The following is a 23851-nucleotide window of genomic DNA, read 5'->3' as shown; positions in this document are numbered from 1 at the left end:
GCTTTTACTTCTGTTCTCTCTTTGGATGGTTCTGCAGATGAAGGTAGGTAGGCTGGACAGATATAAAAATGCCTAGCATGGCATGTGAATCAAGCTTCGGTTTCGAAAGTGGAGCAGTTACGTTTTCTCAGTCCGTGGCTATTATTTCCCAAATAATGTAGCTGGCCTTGAAATACTTATGAATCTCCCGAAGAAATGAATAATAAAGTACATTAATCGTAATATATTCAAGCCAAGTGATAATAATAATATACAATAATTCTTTCGCTTTCTTTCTTGTATGTGGCATGGTTAATTGTAAGGGGTGGCCGGATAATAATAATATACCATAATCTAAATCATTAATTACTAAATTCCATTATAAAAAACTAACCACTGAATAATTAGTAAGTGAGAGATCTTGCCTAGGTATTGAGTAGAGCTTTTTCTGTCTCATTATATCATATTCAGGAAACTTGAACACAGGAACCTTGTTTCTTGCTGTGTAATTTCCAATGGCTTTTGGCATGTAACGTTTCATATTCGTAATGAAACTGAAACTGCACGACATATTATGTTGTGTTTAACTCACACAGGCGCATTTTAGTAACTCACAATACGGCTATTGTGTATTTAAAGAGCAATTTCGTAACAATCACGTAGCAGAACGAGTCCTTGCGCCCAACACGTTGTTGATACTACACGAGACAGCTGTTGACTTTTGCCGCTTCTCGCTGACGTCAAAAGTTCGATGCCGCGTTGTTCGACCTTTCCATCTAGGTGGTGTTGATTACGCTACGGTTCTAGTTCGTCACCGGAAGCAATAAGACTATTTTTGTTCACTTGTTTGCCATGACCATACGTCCGCTATCACAGGAATGAATATGAAAGCGGGGGCGTCTTGATATTGCTATAAAGAAAAAAATAATCTATTTCAGTGCAAGCGCATACTCGCAATAATTTTATGAACAAAGGAAAATAAAAACACTAAGGTATGCTGAAAACCTATTCTTTATTTTCTCTGTGTTTTATTCAAAAGAATTTTATGATCTCCCGACTATATTCACAGAACACAAACAAAGTATATGTTGTTATGGTGTTCCAAGCCACAAGTCAGAACCGACACGGTACATAACTGTATTGTCACATCGCAACTACACTCAGTTCCAAATCCAAATGACAGGTCATCGCTGAAAGACAACACTTATCATTGAAAGCAAGTTTATTACAGACATCAACGTGCAGAAGTACCTTCGCGACGTTGAGTGCTGCTATTTTTAGAAACATCCAACATTCCAGAATATCTAAACATCGCAAACAAAGAACTTTCGAGAAAGTTTTAAAAAATGATAAATAGTAAATAAGAAATTATTGTTGATGACTGGATTTCAACTGCCAATCCATAGCAACCCACCGAATAATGCTAATCACTACTTTACATTCCACACAACTTAGCATACTGTCTCTGTCCTTCCGAAACAGCAACCCGTTGTCTCAGAAGATCTCTTTGGAGCCGACTGCAGCATTCCAACGTCCAGATCCTGTCAGAAACCCTCTGTATGGTAGCGCTGAGTATTCTCAAGTTCTGGTCGTGTTGTTGCATCCCCATCGTTATGACAAGGTAGCCCCACCCATTGAAGAGCGGGCCTTCAGCTGTCTCGAAAGACAAGTTTCCATCGTCAATCTGCACTTCAGGAATTTAGTACAGCTTCGTACAGAGGACGTGGATGACTTGTCTGCACCTTTAGCTTGTTGTTAAATGTGACGCCCGACATGCGGATGAAGATACGATATAGCCAAAAGTACCGTTTTAATACTTTTGTACACAGTTCCACTTTCCGTACAGGAGGAAAAATAGATGTCCAGTGTGGTGTCACCGCCAGACACCACACTTGCTAGGTGGTAGCGTTTAAATCGGCCGCGGTCCTTTAGTATACGTCGGACCCGCGTGTCGCCACTGTCAGTGATTGCAGACCGAGCGCCGCCACACGGCAGGTCTAGAGACACGTCCTAGCACTCGCCCCAGTTGTACAGCCGACTTTGCTAGCGAAGCTACACTGAGAAATACGTTCTCATTTGCCGAGACGATAGTTAGCATAGCCTTCAGCTACGGCATTTGCTACGACCTAGCAAGGCGCCATTACCCGTTTATATTGAGATTCAAATTATGTATCATCAAGACCGATGTTCTCCAATTATGGATTAAAGTTAAGTATTCCAAGAGCTTCGTACTTTATTTAGTAGACTCATCTCCTTTAACTGTTCCAGACCTCACGCCAGCCTGCGTGAGCTTATAGCGTGCATTTCGGCCTCCTCTAGCAACACAGTGTTGGCTCTTCTGCCAACACTACATCCAGTCTCCAGGGCTGTATCTGATTGCTGGTGATAGGGGTTACAGAGCTCTCAGTCCTCCACCTGGGCACCCACAGGCAATATGCGAGCCAGCTGTGTTGCTTATCCAGTTCTGATGATGAGGTGTTTCATGCAATCGTCATACCGACCGCTAAAAATGTGAACAATTTATCCACTGTTGTTTTGGCTAAGCGACCGTGGAGCAGAAAGAATAGTGTGTATCATGAAGTGTCTTGCTTCACTGTGTAGTGTGTATATGTTGCGATGGGCAGTATTGCATCCCAGTCTCCCTGTTCAACATCAGAATACATCGAGAGCATTTCCGCCAACGTCTTGTTAAGCGTTCTGTGAGATCATTTGTATGATGGTAACAGGTAATTGTTGTACTATGAGTGATGTCACAATGTGAAATTACGTCTGATACCAGTGGCGAAAGGAAGGCTTTATCACAATCAGAGATCATCACACCGGGTGTTGTGTGCTTTAAAATGTTGTTTCCTACAAGGAACCCTACAATTTTCGGAGCTTTGTCAGTTGGCACAGCTTTGGTGACAGGATAGCCGGTGAGGTAGTCTTTGCAGGGTATTATCCGCCAATTCCCATTTGTTGACTTCGGGAACCTCTGTAAGAGGTTGACAGCAATCCGTGGAATGGTGCTGCTGCAGACGAGATTGGTATCGGTCGTCTTAGAAGTAACCGCAGCTTGTGCCACCATTGATGACATTCCTTATAGTAACTTGTAAGGGATCCGTAATCCCACGAACATAGATGCTAGTATCCGACAACCATGTCGATAGCAGACAGGAGTCGATTGTTGAGTGCTGCAGGAGGCAATGAGACGAGTGTTGAGTGCGGACTAGTACTGTAGAGTGTCGAGTGAGAAGTAGTGTTGGAAAGACGGGCAAGAATGGTGGTCAAGTGAGTTTTAAACGGTAAAATTCACCGGAGTATGACGAGTGAGCACGACCACCTGATCGTCGTGGGGTTGACCCTCACTAATACCGATTCGCGAGTGATATGAAACGGAAAGTGACGAGTGCCGAATTACGTGTTTCGCGTCAACCGCGTCGGCCAGCTACAACCATGGATTGCAGTGAGGATTGTTGTGAATGTTAACCATCAGCATTGCGTGTGACGAACTACTGAAAATCAGCAATCAATAAAAAGAGATAACCGTAATTAGACGTGTAAGGCACAGGTAGCAACTGCCTCAGCATTTGTGTGTTAGTAGGAAATATATATCAGTTTGTACATCGCAACCTTCGTGGTCCTTAATAATAGACAAACTTACAATCATTCCACTATTCAGTTGCAAAACAGCCGCACTTGGTTGAAATACCCCCGAAACCACAGCAGGAAAAACCGGTAGCCTTTCATCCATTAAGCACACGGTCATATAATAATAATAATTAACAGTTTGGCGGCTTCGATAAAGTACACAAAATCCAGTAAAGGAATTAATCGGGGGGTGTTTCAAACTCACATACCAGGTGAATGGATGTTGGAACATCGTCAAAATACTTCATCATAGATGGCTGTACATGAGCTGTGATGATGAGCAGTCATTTCCAAGCCACTGGGTAATTTAATTCGAATTTTCCTTTGGTCAGGTTTTCCTTCTTCAAGGCTTCAATGGTTTTCGACAGCACTGGATCATCCATTCAGAAGAATGTCTTTTAGTGCAGTGACAACTGAGATTTCAGTCACACTGGTGAGTTGCGCCAAACGATTCCCTGAAAGGCAATTGGCGCCCTTGTGTTTGTAATTGATTCTGTATACAACTGTGACTTTGTACTCCTGAACTTTCAGTGTCCATCTCACCAGTCAACCCCATGGATCCCTCAGCCATAACTGAGAACTCTGCTCTGTCGCAGTGGCGAATTTTTTGCGAAATAAACGTGGGCATAACTTGTTTATGATTTGATCAATTGCAAGAAACCCTTTCTCTGTTGTAGAGCACTTCATTTCAGACTTGGTGAGTACTTTGGAAGCCTGAGGTATCACCCTTTCAGCACCATCCTAATTAGCATTAGAACTGCACCTATCCCATAACCGCTAGCGACAGTGTGAAGCTCTGCCTCAACATTCTCGTCACGTAAAGCTACGATTGAAGAAATTGTTAGCTAATCCTTATGGACAAGGAAAGATCTTTCTTCCACCTCTTTCCAGTAAAATTTGGTGCCTCCCGGCAAAAATTCTCGCAAGGAATGTACCTTGGTACAGAAGTCCTTTTGTGAATTTCCAGTACTACCACTCATTCCAAGGAAACTTGTTACATCACAAATGTGGCGAGAAGTCTCTAAATCTGTGACTGCTCTTGTTTTTTCTGGGTCAGGTCGGACTCCATCTGCATCAACAAGGTGCCCCAAGACTTTATATCTTCAGTGACAAAAACGCACTTCTTCGGATTAAGGTGGGAGCCTGCTGCCTGAATGGTCGGAACACACTTCAGTATGGTTATCAGGTGGTTTACAAATTCTTCAAAGAAATGGAAATATCATTCAGACATTAAACACACATCATCCATTTAATTTGTCGAAGGTTACTGGAGCTTCATCTTGTCAGACTGCACAATTTAGAACTTTTTTCCCAGACAACCTCATCAATTTGCCACGTGCGTGGTTGAGAAACATTTTGCTCTTTTCAAGTGCTCTAGAGTGTCATCAGTGTGTAGCAATAGGTAGGCATATGTTTTCATGTTTTTGTTAATTCATCAACAGTCAATGCAAAAACGCCATGAACTATTCTTCTTTTTTATGCGAACCACGGAACAAGACCAAAGACTCTCTGGAAATTCACTAGTGCCATCTTACAAAATCTCTCCACTTCTTCCTGGTTTATGTGTCGTTCAGCAGACGATACGCTGCTCCAGCGCGAACTAAATAATGGATAATCCGCATTGATGATATGCTGTTTTACCAAGGACCAGTTGGCACGTCTTTTGTCTACTCCAGATTTGAAAGCATCTGAAGCCGGTCACAGGGTTCGATAGCAGCTTCCTCCACTATGATGGCTGCAGTGACAACAGAGCACGATTCTTCTTCAATGGCATGGAGATGCCCACCCTGGATTGGTTTAGCTGCTCCTATTGATATACCTTTAGGGATGAGTTGTGGCTTCTCATGACAATAAGTGATCCAAATTTCTCTTTGACCATCAGTAATTCTTATGATCTGCTCTGGAATGAAGATTTTTTATGTGTGCCTGAGTTGCTATCTGCAGTCAATAAAAGCTTCAAAGTTTAACTGAGTGTCTAAATTCAGGACTGAATCTTTTCTCATTGATGATGGTGGGATAACAGCGTATTTAATTGCAAACAACCACACACAGCTATCTTTGTCCTGTGTCACCCAAATGACAGAAACATTTTAACCACCATACGCTGTCAGTTTAATTCCATTAACGCACCATGCATATGAACTACTTTACTGGCCAGTTTCTGCATTAGGCCATTATCAAAATGTTCAAATGTGTGTGAATTCCTAAGGGACCAAACTGCGGAGGTCATCGGTCCCTCGACTTACACACTACTTAAACTAACGTAAACTAACTTATGCTAAGAACAGTACACACACCTACACCCGAGGGAGGACTCAAACCTCCGGTGGGAGCGGCCGCGCAATCCGTGACATGGCGCCTCAAACCGCGCGGCCACTCCACGCGACAGGCCATTATCAAATATGTGATGTTGGTTATGAAGATGTCGCATTTGAAAAATTTATTTCGTATTATGTTGGAACAGACACATTCGCACACATACACATGCTGAATGTTATAGATATGGTGTTGCGCATACCAATTAATTTACAAGAACAACTTTCATGTTGGCAAAAACGTTAATAACAGGTACCCCACAAACCACTGCACATTGGTTTATCAGCATGTCACATACTGTTCCGCACTCATATATACACATAACACAGTGACTGAGTTCACTGAACTGCTCTTTGGTTGAATGGTTGTAGTCATATACTGAGCAAGGGTAGAAGTGTAATATAAATACATCACACAGGTAAAGTCTACATATAACCCCAAACATAAAACTGTCTGCCTGCAATCCACATTCCACTCGCCTTCGATAACAAAACAACATATCCATGCTGCACAGAGCCAGGAACCAGAGAAGAATGATCTGAACAGCTACTACATCATGTGCTAGTGTACCAGCTAAATGCCCATTGGATGATGCACCCAGAAGATGCTCGACCAGGCTCCTGAACAGTATAAAGATCATGACCACTTGTGGTCTCCATTGGTACAGTATCACCTTTGCTTAGTCCGCCCCTGGTAGCTGAGTGGTCAGCGCGATGTAATGTCATACCTAACGGCCCAGGTTCGATTCCCGGGTGGGTTGGAGATTTTCTCCGCTCAGGGACTGGGTGTTGTATAGTCCCGATCATCCTCATTTCATCCCCATCGACACGCAAGTCGCCGAAGTGGCGTCAACTCGAAAGACTTGCACCAGGCGAACGGTCTACCTGACGGGAGGCTATAGCCACACGACATTTACATTTTACCTTTGCATAGCTTCTGGAAAGACTACTGTAGTTCATAAAATAAACAGAAAATGTAATTGAAAACTGAAAGTAACTATTCAATAGGCAACTTTCAATGTTAATAAAAATGAATGTCAAATGATAGACGGTGGTTCTCATGTAACTGAACTTATCTATTTTCTCAGAATAGTTTCGACAAGGACTAATTTAATTTTTGTCTGCTTTGAAGTTAGAGGAAGGTTGACTGGAAGAGGATATTGACTGTGTAGATAGGGAGAAAGAATTTCTCTACTATGGGGTATATGCGTATATACAATCTGTGCTGCTCAGAGGGTATATATGTGATGTTAACTGACGGCAGCATATGTGGAAGAAGTGAATTATTGTCATTATTCGTGCACTGGACGTACAATTTTTTATCTCATGTAATGAAAAAAAAAAGATCAGCAGTTACTTTAGAAGAGAGATTATTGGGATATTCATTTATTCAATGTATGGTCTCACAGTCTCTCAATAAAATGTAACATCATAATACAGCATCACTACAACCTCAACTTCTTTACTCATGGGTTTGTAATTCATGATTGCTATCTCTTGTGTGCTCGATCTAACATTTCTGGACTCTCATTCGGGAGGACTACTGTTTAATCCCGTGTCCGACCATCCTGATTTAGGTTTTCCGTGATTTCCCTAAATTGCTCCAGGCAAGTGCCGGGATGGTTCCTTTGAAAGGACGCGGCCGACTTCCTTACCCGTCCTTCCCTAATCCGAAGAGACCGATGACCTCGCTGTTTGGTCTCTCCCCCCCCCCCCCCCCAACAACCCAACTCTAAAATTTCTGGTGGTCATAAACTGCCGTATCTCCTCTCTTCCTCTCTTACTACCTCTCGTATGTGAAAGGCGAGGTCATGTTGGTTTCCACAGCTGCCATAGGCGCCACATTCCGAAGCGGGTCATATGCGTTCCGTTCGACATTTTTGTGTTCAATGTCTTTCATGAGCTTGCTCTACTTGAGGCATCCCTTACCAGAGGAGCTTGTTACATGTCTTCGTCGACTGCTTCCACTAAATGTGATATTGTGCTACAATCGGTTTCACATTGCCGCATTAATCCAAAATGTTACACTACTGGCCATTAAAATGGCTACAGCAAGAAGAAATGCAGATGATAAACGGGTATTCATTGGACAAATATATTATACTAGAACTGACGTGTGATTACATTTTCACGCAATTTGGGTGCACAGATCCTGAGAAATCAGTACCCAGAACAACCACCTCTGACCGTAATAACGGCTTTGATAAGCCTGAGCATTGAGTCAAACAGAGCTTGGATGGCGTGTACAGGTACAGCTGCCCATGCAGCTTCAACACGATACCACAATTCATCAAGAGTAGTGATTGGATTATTGTGAGGAGCCAGTTGCTCGGCCACCATTGACCAGACGTTTTCAATTGGTGAGAGATCTGGAGAATGTGCTGGCCAGGGCAGCAGTCGAACATTTTCTGTATCCAGAAAGGCCCGTACAGGACTTGCAACATGCGGTCGTGCATTATCCTGCTGAAATGCAGGGTTTCGCAGGGATCGAATGAAGGGTAGAGCCACGGGTCGTAACACATCTGAAATGTAACGTCCACTGTTCAAAGTGCCGTCAATGCGAACAAGAGGTGACCAGTGGCACCCCATACCATCACTCCGGGTGATACGACAGTATGGCGATGACGAATGCACGCTTCCAATGTGCGTTCACCGCGATGTCGCCAAACACGGATGCGACCATCATGATGCTACGAACAGAACCTGGATTCATCCGAAAATGACGATTTGCCATTCGTGCACCCAGGTTGGTCGTTGAGTACACCATCGCAGGTGCTCCTGTCTGTGATGCAGCCTCAAGGGTAACCGCAGCCATGGTCTCCGAGCTGATAGTCCGTGCTGCTGCAAACGTCGTCGAACTGTTCGTGCAGATGGTTGTTGTCTTGCAAACGTCCCTATCTGTTGACTCAGGGATCGAGACGTGGCTGCACGATCCGTTACAGCTATGCGATAAGATGCCTGTCATCTCGACTGCTAGTGATATGAGGCCGTTGGGATCCAGCACGGCGTTCCGTATTACCCTCCTGAACCCACCGATTCCATATTCTGCTAACAGTCATTGGATCTCGACCAATGCGAGCAGCAATGTCGCGATACGATAAACCGCAATCGCGATAGGCTACAATCCGACATTTATCAAATTCGGAAACGTGATGGTACACATTTCTCCTCCTTACAAGAGACATCACAAAAACGTTGCACCAGGCAACGCCAGTCAACTGCTGTTTATGTATAGGAAACCGCTTAGAAACTTTCTTCATGTCAGCAGGTTGTAGGTGTCGCCACCGGCGCCAACCTTGTGTGAATTCTCTGAAAAGCTAATCATTTGTATATCACAGCAGCTTCTTCCTGTCGGTTAAATTTCGCATCTGTAGCACGTCATCTTCGTGGTGTAGCAATTTTAATGGCCAGTAGTATATTTATGTAAGACTACGTTGTTTCCCTATTACTCTGGGTCCAGTTCTTCAGTACTGCTGTTCCGCTAAACAAGCTTGAAGCTGATTGTGACCAGAAGTGTCCTTCAGTTAGATCTGGGATCTGTCCAAGCTATTGAGCTTCCCTTCGTTTTTCTTCAACCACTGCTGGGCTGTGCCGCTGAAGTAAAAGTATACATTTCCCAAACAGATAATGCCGTCCCACCTGCTGTGCACTGCATGGCAAAATAAGTGAAGTACGCAGAAAGGGAGGAGGAAACGAACTTAAACTTCGCAGGTTGAGAGGGTATATGATGTTATTTCAGTGATTACAGTATCGAGTCAAATTTACAAAGAACTCAGCAGAATGAATCCACTTATCAGTACGGTGTTGCACTTCCACTGGCACAGGTGCATGCACTGATTACGTTGCGAAGGGAATTATAAAGCCGTGATATTTTCTCCTGATCAAACGTGGCCTACAACTATTGCACTGGTCCTTGACATCTTCGATAGTGATAGTGACATGGAGTTGACTAGTTGTGTTGGACCTGATCCTACATATGTTATATTGTGGACAGATCTAAGGATCTTGCTGTCTTGTTTAAAAATGGCACCACGATACTATCACATGAGAGGTAAGACTTGAGGATATAGGATATCCATGGAGTACCGTTGTGCTGTTAGACTCCCCTCATTCACTACCACCTGTAAACAGATGTAACACCCAATGGCTCTTTACACATTGAAGCTAGAAGTAGCGCTACTGTAATTATCGAGAACGCTCGAAGAATGGGATCTGTTAATGCTCTTCTGAACTACATTGATACCGTGAATATACGGAGCTTGAGACCGGTATACATCTTATATAAGGTTCCCGCCTATGTAGGAAACGGTTTTTACGTTGCATGATTGCAGTCATGCTGGTGTAGATATTTTGAAGTCCCCTGCGTCTTCACCAAAAATGGCACGTCGTAATCACATTCGAGTCTACATCCTAAAGACAACACTTATCACTGAAAGCAAGTCCATTATGGACACCAAACTGCATCCATAAAAGAACTACCTCCAGGATGCAGAGTGCAGCTGTTTATACAACCATGGAATATTATACACTTTGCAAACAATAAAAACATAAGAAATTTCGAGAAGGTTCTCGAAATGATAAATACTAAAAACAAATATTTGCTGGTAATTGGATTTCAGCTGGCGATGTGCATGGTGCATTTTGCATGATGCACTGCTCACGGCAATATAATTTTGACGTGGCAAATAAAATATAAAATTCTAGCTTAGTGCCTGCTGCTTCGTTGCGTAGATTTTATGGTCTGCACAGATTTTTTGGGTAGTCTTTAATCGAATTTTTATGTTAACCAACTGCGACATCCTCTAAATTTTAACGCTAATTAAGGCAATAGATGGATGGTCTTTTCCAAATGTACTTCTGTCCAGCGATTCTGGTAGCTGGAGTCCGAAGTTTTCGCGTCACGCCTTTTGCGTCTTGTGGAATATTTCCATAGAAACTTTCATCCCCTAAGTCATATTTCTTTATCTCTAACCGAGAAGTGAAGTACCTTTTCAGGTATTTTTTTTTAAACTTTTCATCCTCCATTTCACCCCCTTAGGGATTGGAGTTCCAAAAATAGTGAAACGCATATTTTGTAATTTCTAAGAAAGATGACAAATATAAATATTCATAGATTTAGCTTTGAAAATGCTTTCATAATGGAATAATTTCATGAAACTTTTCATCCTTTATTTTAATCCTTTAGAGGGTTGAATTTCCAGAAACGATGAAACACATGTTTTTTCATTTCTAACTGAGAAGCGAAATACCAATTTTCATAGTTTTAGCTTAAAAAATGCGTTCACAATGAAATATTTTCATAAAACATTTCACCTCCTTGGGGGTTGAAGTTTCAAAAACAATGAAAGGCATATTTTTTTTAATTGCCGAAGCCAAATACAAATTCTCTTAGATTTAGCTTCAAAAATGCTTGCATAATGAAATATTTCCACAAAACATTTCATTGCTTGTTTCACTCTATAGGGGCTGAAAGCAGTGAGACAAATGTTTTCTTATTTGCTACTGGGAAGTCAAATACCAATTTTCAAAGATGTTTTAAAAACACTTCAGTAGTTCTTAGAAATTATTTATGTAAAAAAGTTTTCACCCAGTATTTCATCCACAATAGGGGTCAAATTTTCAAAAATGATGAAATGTATTTCTTTATTTCTGAATGAGAAACTGTATACCAGTTTTTGTAGGACTATCTTTAAAATATTCAAATAACTTTTTATCCCCTATTTCATCCCCTTAGGACTGAAATTTTGAAAAATACCTTCTTAAACAACACCTTTAGTGTAAAATCAACACCCTTTTAAATGCAGGGTGGACCATTTTAATCCATAGTGAGTAATAAGTTTGGATGGAGATGGAACACAGCAAATTTTTTTAGATAAAAGTTGTAGGTGGCAAAGATGGCTATGAATCGCTACTTATGGCCATGACCTCGAACTCTATTTTCAAGCTGATTTGGAGGTTGAAGTGATTTTTTAAAGTGGGAACCCTAATACTTGATTTAAGATCTGAGGAGAGCAAAAAATTCTATAAAATGATTCTTTATTCAAGCTCATAGCAAGATTCAATGAAGGAAAAATAAGGAAATACAGTTTTAGTTCTAGTAGGGGTTAACTCATAGTAGAGGAGGGATACAGCAAAGTATAACAGTAGATACAAATTGGAAGGGGCATCGCGAGAAATGAGAGGTGAGGGGACTTATTCAACGATTCATAAATCAATGATATACTTTTTATGTGTATTTGTTCTGTCTTGAAATTGTCAAAGTAACATTTAAACATTGTGATGTATTTATTTTTGCCAAGAAACGCGTTAATTAAAACTGTCTAAATTCGACGTCACAAATAGGGGTTTCCATGAGACAGAACCCAATCTTTGAATGATCTTCGGTAACTACCTTTAAGATAAAGTTACTGGTAATGGCATGTGACCCCTTAGGCTTCTCCTAATTTGCATTTTACGTTGTGTTTAGCTGTATCCTTCCTCTATTCCGAGTTAACCCTACTAGAAATGAAAACATTTCTGCTTATTTGAACTTCATTGAACCTTGCTATGACCTTCAATAATGCATCGTTTGATATGCAAAATTGTCCTCTCTTTTCAAATCTTAAATCAATTGTTAGCATTCCCTTTTAAGACCATGATTTAATCGCCCACTCACCTTGAGAATAACGTTCAAGGTCACAGCTATTATCAGCAATGCATGACCTTCTTTATCACCTACAACTTTTATCTAGAATGTTTTGCTGTATCTCAATTCTATTGCAAGTTACTCCACACTATAGATTAAAATTGTCCACCATGCATATAGGTTATGATCAGTTCAGGCAAAATACTTATAATTGCAAAAGAGTAGAAAGAGAAAATCAAAGCTACCATACAATGTTGATTACACTGCTGTCTGGTCCACCATGCATATAGGTTATGATCAATTCAGGCAAAATACTTATAATTGCAAAAGAGTGGAAAGAGAAAATTAAAGCTACCATACAATGTTGATTACACTGCTGTCTCTGACCACGATAAGCAGAAATGAAATATGAACAGTGAATCGCATACACACCAACGTACATATCAGGAATTCTATTCCACACTAAAATTTATCCAGAAAAATTAAAAAAATCGTAAATTACAATTAGAGTGTATAATAAGCCATCATTATTATTGCAAATGAATAGGGCTAGGTAGCCTAAAAGAATAATGATGTTGATGTTGTGCAATAAACAGACATTAAAATAAATTCAGACGGATTAAATTAATCTTGGACATTAAAATGCCATGAACGTACCATTTGTAAATGTAATTCTATTCATTTTACAACTATCTGTGTTATAAGAATCTAGTATCAGCGCTGTGATCTGCGAAAATAATTACATCTCTTAAAATAACTCCATAACTGTAGGGGTCAGGCCTTCTGTAATTTTAACTAGTATCGATGTAATAGTAGAGATTATCTCTCACCCAGTATTACTAGAATAATTCCATTTCCATCCCCTAACAGTTGGATATAAATGCAGAACTCATGAACACTATGTCCTATCCATTCATTAAGTGGTTAATGATTTCCTCTTACCTTTATCTCATACGGATTTTTCGTGTTAACAATGTGGACTTCGTAACCTATTGTACTAAATGGCTAGAACAGTGCACAGTACAAATTTAGAAAAATAGGTTGCCTATGTGATGACTTCAGAGGGCAACAAAAGTTTGATATAATTGTTTCTTATAAGTATTGCTAGAATTTAATAATTTCTAAAGGTATCATAATCTACTCATTAACAGGTGTAATCATATGTTAAATGTTCAGTGCCATAAGACAAGTACTAAAGTTAGAAATGGTGCACATATCTTGAGACAGTGTAAATCATGGTGCCAAAATTACCCAGATTTACATCATACAGTATTCGAGAATGAGAGCACTTCGAGAATTCTAATATACTGTACACATATTTTCAATACATTTCGAAAATTTTCTAGCTGACACTTCATACAAAGTAATGAGAGGAGAAAAGGTTCTTCGCTAACGACATTTTCTCATTTTATTCAGTAAAATTTCAACACTGAATGTGATGTTTCAATATGTTAATTCTTTTGTATTAACTCTATTCTCAACACCTTTTCCAGACAGTATACGCATATACCACTGAATGTACATGTAGAATTATATCATGGTGTTGTTGTGGTCTTCAGTCCTGAGACTGGTTTGATGCAGCTCTCCATGCTAATATATCCTGTGCAAGCTCCTTCATCTCCCACTACCTACTGCAACCTACATCCTTCTGAATCTGCTTAGTGTATTCATCTCTTGGTCTCCCTCTACGATTTTTACCCTCCACACTGCCCTCCAATGCTAAATTTGTGATCCCTTGATGCCTCAGGACATGTCCTACCAACCGATCCCTTCTTCTAGTCAAGTTGTGCCACAAACTTCTCTTCTCCCCAATCCTGTTCAATACCTTCTCATTAGCTACGTGATCTACCCACCTAATCTTCAACATTCTTCAGTAGCACCACATTTCGAGAGCTTCTATTCTCTTCTTGTCCAAACTATTTATTGTCTATGTTTCACTTCCATACATGGCTTCACTTTATACAGATACTTTCAGAAAATACTTCCTGACATGTAAATCTATACCCAGTGTTAACAAATTTCTCTTCTTCAGAAACGCTTAACTTGCCATTGCCAGTCTGTATTTTATATCCTCTCTACTTCGACCATCATCAGTTATTTTGCTCCCCAAATAGTAAAAATCATTTACTACATTAAGTGTCACATTTTCTAATCTATGAGTAATTCCCTCTGCATCACCTGATTTAATTCAACCACATTCCATTATCCTCATTTTGCTTTGTTTGATGTTCATCTTATATCCTCCTTTGAGGACACTGTTAATTCCGTCCAACTGCTGTTTCAGGTCCTTTGCTGTCTCTGACAGAATTACAATGTCATCGTAAATTACAATTAGAGTGTATAATAAGCCATCATTATTATTGCAAATGAATAGGGCTAGGTAGCCTAAAAGTATAATGATGTTGATGTTGTGCAATAAACAGACATTAAAATAAATTCAGATGGATTAAATTAATCTTGGACATTATAAAGCCATGAACGTACCATTTGTAAATGTAATTCTATTCATTTTACAACTATCTGTGTTATAAGAATCTAGTATCAGCGCTGTGATCTGAGAAAATAATTACATCTCTTAAAATAACTCCATAACTGTAGGGGTCAGTTTTCATTTCCTGACCATGGGTTTTAATTCCTGCTCCAAATTTTTCTTTTGTTTCTTTTACTGCTTGCTCAATATACAGGTTGAATAATGTCAGGGATAGGCTACAACCAAGTCTCACTCCCTTCCCAACCACTGCTTCCCTTTCATGCCCCTCGACTCTTATAACTGCCATCTGGTTTCTGTACAAATTGTAAATAGCCTTTCGCTCCCTGTATTTTACCCCTGCCGCCTTTAGAATTTGAAAGAGAGTATTCCAGTCAACATTGTCAAAAGCTTTCTCTAAGTCTACAAATGCTAGAAACTTAGGTTTGCCTTTCCTTAATCTTTCTTCTAAGATAAGTCGTAAAGTCAATATGGCCTCACGTGTTCCAACATTTCTACGGAATCCAAACTGATCTTCCCCGAGGTCGGCTTCTACTAGTTTTTCCATTCGTCTGTAAATAATTCGCGTTAGTATTTTGCAGCTGTGGCTTATTAAACTGATAGTTCGGTAATTTTCACATCTGTCAACACCTGCTTTCTTTGGGATTGGAATTATTATATTCTTCTTGAAGTCTGAGGGTATTTCGCCTGTCTCGTACATCTTGCTCACCTAATGCTAGAGTTTTGTCAGGACTGGCTCTCCCAAGGCTGTCAGTAGTTCTAATGGAATGTTGTCTACTCCCGGGGCCTTGTTTCGACTTACGTCTTTCAGTATTCTGTCAAATTCTTCACGCAGTAACATATCTCCCATTTCGTCTGCATCTACATTCTCTTCCATTTCCATAATATTGTCCTCAAGCACATCGCCCTTGTATAGACGCTCTATATACCCCTTCCGCCTTTCTGCTTTCCCTTCTTTGCTTAGAACTGGGCTTCCATCTGAGCTCGTGATATTCATGCAACTGGTTCTCTTTTATCCAAAAGTCTCTCTAATTTTCCTGTAGACAGTATCTATCTCACCCCTAGTGAGATAAGCCTCTACATCCTTACATTTGTCCTCTAGCCATGCCGGCTTAGCCATTTTGCACTTCCTGTCGATCTAAAATTTGAGACGTTTGTATTCCTTTTTGCCTGCTTCATTTACTGCATTTTTATATTTTCTCCTTCCATCAATTAAATTCAATATTTCTTCTGTTACCCAAGTATTTCTACTAGACCTCGACTTTTTACCTACTTGATCCTCTGCTGCCTTCACTACTTCATCACTCAGAGCTACCCATTCTTCTTCTACTGTATTTCTTTCCCCCATTCCTGTCAATTGTTCCCTTATGCTGTCCCTGAAACTCTGTACAACCTCTGGTTTAGTCAGTTTATCCAAGTCCCATCTACTTAAATGCCCACCTTTTTGCAATTTCTTCAGTTTTAATATACAGTTCATAACCAATAGATTGTGGTCAGAGCCCACATCTGCCCCTGGAAATGTCTTACAATTTAAAATCTGTTTCCTAAATCTCTGTCTTACCATTATATAATCTATCTCATACCTTTTAGTATCTCCAGGAATCTTCCATGAATACAACCTTCTTTTATGATTCTTGAACCAAGTGTTAAGTATGGTTAGGTTATGCTCTGTGCAAAATTCTACCAGACGGCTTCCTCTTTCATTTCTTTCCCCAAATCCATATTCACCTACTATGTTTCCTTCTCTCCCTTTTCCGACTGTCGAATTCCAGTCACCAATGATTATTAAATTTTCGTCTCCTTTCACTACCTGAATAATTTCTTTTATCTCATCATACATTCCTTCTATTTCTTCGTCATCTGCAGAGCTAGTTGGCATATAAACTTGTACTAATGTAGTAGGTATGGGCTTCATGTCTATCTTGGCCACTATAATACGTTCACTATGCTGTTTGTAGTAGCTTACCCTCACTCCTATTTTTTTATTCATTATTAAACCTACTCCTGCATTACCCCTATTTGATTTTGTATTTATAACCCTGTATTCACCTGACCAAAAGTCTTGTTCCTCCTGCCACCGAACTTCACTAATTCCCACTATATCTAACTTTAACCTCTCCATTTCCATTTTTAAATTTTCTAACCTACCTGCCCAATTAAGGGATCTGACATTCCACGCTCCGATCCGTAGAATGCCAGCTTTCTTTCTCCTGATAACGACGTCCTCCTGAGTAGTCCCCGCCCAGAGATCGAAATGGGGGACTATTTTACCTCCGGAATATTTTACCCAAGAGGACGCCATCATCATTTAACCATACAGTAAAGCTGCATGCCCTCGGGAAAAATTATGGCTGCAGTTTCCCCTTGTTTTCAGCTGTTCGCCGTACCAGCACAACAAGGCCATGTTGGTTAGTGTTACAAGGTCAGATCAGTCAATCATCCAGACTGTTGCCCCTGCAACTACTGAAAAGGCTGCTGCCCCTCTTCAGGAACCACACGTTTGTCTGGCCTCTCAACAGATACCCCTCTGTTGTGGTTGCACCTACGATATGGCTATATGTATCATTGAGGCACGCAAGCCTCCCCACCAACGTCAAGGTCCATGGTTCATGGGGGGAGGAATTATATCACTGTACAAGAGAAAGTTTGGGAGATATGACATTTTGTACATGGACGATCAATTCTTTAAAGAGGGGGAGTGAGGTGAATTACTGTTCATAAGCGAAACTTTGCTCCTATTTAACACTTCTCACATAAAACTTGAAACATAGTTTTTCATTCTCACAGTGCATTCAAACATCGAAGTACTCTCATGATATACACAAATACAAATTTCGACACAGTCACTGACTTTCACAATAGGTGGCTCCTATTTTTCGCCATGTATGTGCAGTAGATCAGCAGCACATTAACATCTGACACAAACAGTGGAAGAGAAAAAATTAAATTTAATTAGTTTAACAAGTTCGATCCTGTTATTCGCTTTTCCTTTAGATGACAGGTTACTTTCCACCATGTATGTGCACTGTACAGACACCACATTGAGATAATTCAGAAAATGCGCACCATGGATGTGCACTATGCAGACACCTTTCTGACATGCATCACTAATAAAAGAACACAAAAATCTAAGTACAAAATCTAATCCCTTTAACACAATTACTCAGTTTTGCAATTGGTGCCATGTTAGTTTAGATAGTCAGTGTGCACCGTATAGGCACCACATTGAAATGTGATACAATTTTCAGTAGGAGAAAACATCAAATTTCAGAACCGATTTCCGCTGTTGTGTTTAAATTTTAGCTTTGACTTGAATTTATCAATGTTATATGGAGCTTCAGGAGTTTCAATTATTGTACATTATTTTAATCTGACTTTTGACGTGGCACATTTGCTGGGTGCATCAGTGAGGCCACATTACGAAATATGACCATGTGTGGAAAGATATGTTTATTTTAGTCTGTGCCTTAAGTGAATTGCATCATTTCATTAGTGTATTTACTTACACTTTTGCTGGAAATTTATCTGGCACCCAGAGCGCAATAACAAACACACAATCACCTGACACTTCCACATTCACATGTTTACATCATTCCAGAGGCTCTTAAGTGCTAAGATAAAATAATTTCAGTTGCTATGATAATACAAACAATGAGTATGAAATTATATCTGTATAAGAATATTTATGTTGGCACATATTAAACAGTTTGATTATTTGGTATTTCTTAGTAATTTAAGGCGTTTTTTAACAAAACAAGCATTTTACATTGAAGAAGTTTTTTAAGAAATTTGTATTGGTTCTTTCTAGCTTGTCATTCAGAAACCTATTACCCCATACTGCGAATTTTATATTTCTGTTCTGTTCATTGAGTGTATGGAGTATACTATTAAAATGTTTGTCTCCGTTTACCAAGATTGACTGCTGAATACGAAAACAATTCGAGAACCCACTTCCTGGCTTCCTGGACCTAAATATCAGCAAAGCAAACATTTTATATTCATTCAAAGTACACAGGAAACAACAAGAAGCACCTCCATATATAGCTCTTCTTGCCACCCTATTGCTGTTACTGTTAGTTTGTAGCTTATCATTTAGAACCTTGTTGCCATGTACTCTTCCATCTCTAATAGTTTATGCAAGCCCATTTGGTGTGTCATGTTCATTTGATGTAATGTATGAACATCATTCATAATATCATGGAAACAATGGCCAGTGTCCTTTATGCGAGTAGCTATTGCTGGTTTCGTATAGCTACCTATATTGTAGGCATTTTCGTTGCCTCAAACATTTCTCCAATGTTGCGTGCTCATTTTATTAAAAAATAATTAAAATTCCTGTATAACCAATAAATACCAAATAATCATGATATTTACTATTAGTCATAATATAAATACGCTTTTATAGTAAAAGTTTCATGTTCTTTGTTTGTACTGTCTTAGCAATGGTACTTAGATTATCATAGCAGTTAAGAGTCTTTAGCATGATGTAAATAACTGAAAGTGAAAATGTAAAGTGATGATGCATTTTTACGGTGCTTTCTGTGCCAGGCAAATAAATTTACAACAAAAATGTAAGTAAATACCCTCCTGAAATAATTTAAACATACAAGCACGTTAGGTAGATGCTAAAATAAATGTATCTTTTTATACAAGGTTAGATTTCGTTGCATAACGTCACTGTCGCACCGAACAAATGAATTTCAAATTAATGTAATGCACTTGTGACTATAAAGCACCTGATGATGGTAACATGTCATTGAAATGTACTGAGCTATTAAATGTTAGTAAAAAGCGAGGGAAGCAGTAGAAATTATTTCATAAAGTTTATATGATTTTACAGGTCAGATCAAATGTCATTTTCTGAATGCCAGTTGTATTACATGATTGGTGTTTGTAATACAGCTGTTCGGATTCCATTAGCATAATGAAATGCGTTATAAGTAGCGATGTGTTTCGTTAACCTTATGTCGTCAATATTGGACTGTTGTAAGGAACTGCGACTCTTTATAATAATAAAAGTTCACATATAACAATTATCTTCGTCAGTCGTTCTTTTAAAATTTCTTATCTTAGTGTCTTATTACGCAACAAGCGCGTGCTATATCTTTTTGTAGCAAAATGAAACCACAACAAACAACTAGCTGCATGCAAATAGCAAAAATGTAATGTAATATCGTTGCTCTACCTGAGGACGAGACTGAATTCTCGAACCTGGTCGTGGGATGAAATAAAAGGAGTGACTGATGCAGGCAATTGTTTTATGTGAACTTTTATTACCAGTATGTTTTTCATAAAGAGAAAGTAAAGTACCATTCCTATCAGTAAATTCGAAAGGAGAAAGAAGTTGTTCACGATTGTACCTGTTAAAAATTGTGGTCATGGAATTTAAGACAAGCGACATCTATCTAGAGAGCACGTGGGAAAGATGTGAAGTGATCAGTTATTGAACAATTCTGTACTTCAACATTGTGGGAGAGTCAGAACCCACAGGAAACTTACAGACGAGGAAAATAAATTACTGTTCCTGTAAACGACTTAGTGGACATTTATCAGAAGCTATATATTGTGCATGAGCGATTTCGTCTTCAATGTTTGTTGCTATGGTTTACAAATTAGACAGTTGTGGAAAATATGGGGTTGTTTGCAGTGAATTTGTTTTGGAAATTAAGTAGATATCATTTATCCACCATTACTCATTTAATAATTATAAAATAATATTCTCATCAATTAAATAAAGAGTGTGAATTGCTTACAGCTCATCCCAGTATTCCTTCTTTTATTTCATTTCACGCAATACTATGCCAAAAAGAAAGTAGCTTACCTGGCAACCCAGCCACTATTTCAAGGTGTCCCAGCACTCATGTGGGGCGAACATCAATTGTGGGAGTTAAATTTTGTACTCTGTTGCTGTATTTCTAATATCGATATTTGGATACTTATATGACCTATGGTGGAAGCATACTAGGGTATCTGTTAATGGAAAACTGCACTTCGGATCCCAAGAAAACAAATTAAGTGTCAGGTCCTGTAACTATTCACTAAACTACATAAAATACTTCGAGATTGTTGACAGTTTTTGTCTACAGATTATGGCTTTACGTTACAAACGTGCAAGAGTATAGAATTACGCTTTTCAGAGAAGTCGTCCGTTCTGTTTCTAATGTGGAGTAATGCTGTGTGATGGTTCGCAGCCTGCTGCAGATGCGGAGTGAAGGACTGACTCACCGCCTCTACTGGAAGCACTGGCCGGAGGAGGACGCCCAGAAGAAGCGGGAGTCTCTGAAGCCAGTGGCCATCCAGAATGTGGTTCCCGCACTCGCTGTGTTGGCGGCCGCAGCGCAGCTGTCGACATGCTTACTTCTGCTTGAGAGGAAATTCTGCAAGAGGCCCAGTGTGAGGAATGTTGCCACAAGCACTGACTAGCACAGCACGTGAAATGCGCTGTCTAGGGAAGTCTTTGCAGTCTAACATTCTGTTTAACATTCTGTTGTGGCACTCGTAGCTATGAAAGTTCCCACTCTCTGACAATTGCAGAGACTACTGTTCCTAGCATCGATAAAGCCAGGTGTCCTTAATCTTTCATGCTTGACAGGACACATATCTACACAACTCTGAACGTTGGCATCGCTATATCCTACATTTGAGTAGTGACTCTTTTTGAACTTAGAGGAAAATACTAAAGTCCATGGTATGGATGCATAGAAGGCTGCATGTGATGAAATTGAGCGCGATTTGTGTATAGCTGGCACAGTATAGTGTTTCACCAAAATCAGATCAAATCACCACCTTCTTTGTTCCAAGAATGTTTCGGCTAACTAATTATGTTTTCTTACGTATTATAAAAATTGTTTTTATAGATAACTAGAATCTGGTGGTTTGCACATAATTTGTATTTAGTGGGATGTATATCCCCATAAAACTTCGTAGAATGTAGAAAAGATTGGTATGTGGTATGCTGAAGCCATGTTAAAATGTTATATTGAAAATTTCTGTGCTATATTTTATGATTTTAACTGTCACTCAAATAAATGGCATTGGTACTCTTGTATGGTATCAGTTCAATGATAATCTGTTACTTCAGGAGAGTTACTCTGCCACAGCAGTTAATATTTAATCTAGACAGATTTCAACGAGCCATCGCGACTCCCTTTCCTTTAGCAAACGCAAAATTGTTACCTTTTGTCCTTTGTCGTTGCATGAAAGGAGCACACAAACCACTGTTACTTTCATATATTTGCACATATAGCTCTGCCTTTTTTGCAACATATATAAAAGCAGTCACTATGAATAACAAATTATTGCATATCACAAAAAGTTCATCATATTACTATGACAGTCACAAATGGAAGATGGAAGAAGTTCCACTTTTTCAGTTCCTTGGAAATTCACAAGAGCTTGGCCAGCGACTGCGTGCCTAAGCTCTCATTGGCTAGTCTGCTTACATGCCAAATAAGCTCAGCTGACATTTCAAAAGTCGATCATTGGGTTCACGAAGATGACAACAAAGGTTATTCGTGGGTAATCAATGTGGAAAAAAACTGAATCAATGGAAAATGGCAAATATGGAAATATAACAAACATCTTTCATCAGACTCTGCTGGAGCGGAAGAGTAAACTCGTAATATTTTCTGTGAAATAATCAACATTCCACATTCCAATCTGATTGCTTAAGCAACTCTAACTGGTAGGAGATGGACCTAATTGCCAAGTACAAACAGAACTAAAATCTTTCATGAACGACAAAATAGTCTTCTTGATAAACCACAACATATACCTTTTGAAATTGTCGTCAACTTTTATAACAGTAATGATTTTTTACAGTCTGAGTGTAAACATCATGTCCATTTTATACTTGAAATAATAATTTAATGAAATTTAATAACGATCTTAAAAAGATACTACACCGGAGAGACAAAGAAACTCGTACACCTGCTTAACATCTTGTAGGGCCCCTGCGAGCACGCAGAAGTACCACAACATGATATGGCATGGACTCGGACTAATGGATGAAGTACTGCCAGAGGATATTAACACCATGAATTCTCCAAGGCTGTCTGTATATCCGTGCGAGTACGAAGGGTCGGAGATCTCTTCTGAATAGCACGTTGGAAGGCATCCCAGATATGCTCAATTATGTTCATGCTTGGAGTGTTTTTGGATGTGTTTAAACTCAGAATAGTGTTAATGGAGCCACTCTGTAGTAATTCTGGACGTGTAGGGTTTCGCTTTGTCCTTCTGAAATTGCCCAAGTCTGTCGGAATGAACAATGGGCATCCACACACAAACATGACCATCCACTCGATACAATTTGAAATGAGACTCGTCAGACAAGGCAAAAGGTTTCCAGTCATCAACAGTCCAATGTCAGCGTTGATGGACCCAGGCGAAGCATAAAGCTTCGTGCCGTGCAGACATCAAGGGTACATGCGTGGGCCTTCGGTTTCAAAAGCCCATATCGATGGTGTTTCGTTGAATGGTTCGCAAGCTGACACTTGTTGATGGCCCAGCATTGAAATCTGCTGCAGTTTGCTGAAAGCTTGCACTTCTGTCACGTTGAACTATTCTCTTCAGACGTCGCTGTTCCCATTCTTGCAGTATCTTTTTTTTGATCGCAGAAATGTCGGAGATTTGATGTTTTACCGGATATTCACTGTTGAAATGGTCATAAGGGAAAATCCCCACCTCGTCGTCTCATCAGAGATGCTGTACCCCTTCGCTCGTGCGCCGACTGTAACACTATGTTCAAACCCTCTTAAATTCTGACAGCCTGCCATTGTAGCTGCAGTAACCGATCTAACAACTGCGCCAGACACT

The 23851-nt window shown here is 39.7% G+C and overlaps 1 protein-coding gene across 1 annotated transcript in view; it reads left to right on the top strand.

Moving 5' to 3' along the window:
* The window catches only part of LOC126153456 (glutamate receptor ionotropic, kainate glr-3-like), a 104982-nt gene extending 83522 nt beyond the window's left edge, over window positions 1–21460 (top strand). Inside the window, exon 7 of the mRNA XM_049916073.1 lies at window positions 21229–21460. Within this exon, the coding sequence (XP_049772030.1) occupies window positions 21229–21460 (232 nt within the window). The remainder of the gene's footprint in view (window positions 1–21228) is intronic.
* Window positions 21461–23851: the final 2391 nt, after the last annotated feature.

Source organism: Schistocerca cancellata, chromosome 2 (genome assembly GCF_023864275.1).
Source record: "Schistocerca cancellata isolate TAMUIC-IGC-003103 chromosome 2, iqSchCanc2.1, whole genome shotgun sequence".
NCBI classification, from domain to species: Eukaryota; Metazoa; Arthropoda; class Insecta; order Orthoptera; family Acrididae; genus Schistocerca; species Schistocerca cancellata.
This window is presented reverse-complemented; position numbering and strand designations above follow the sequence as displayed.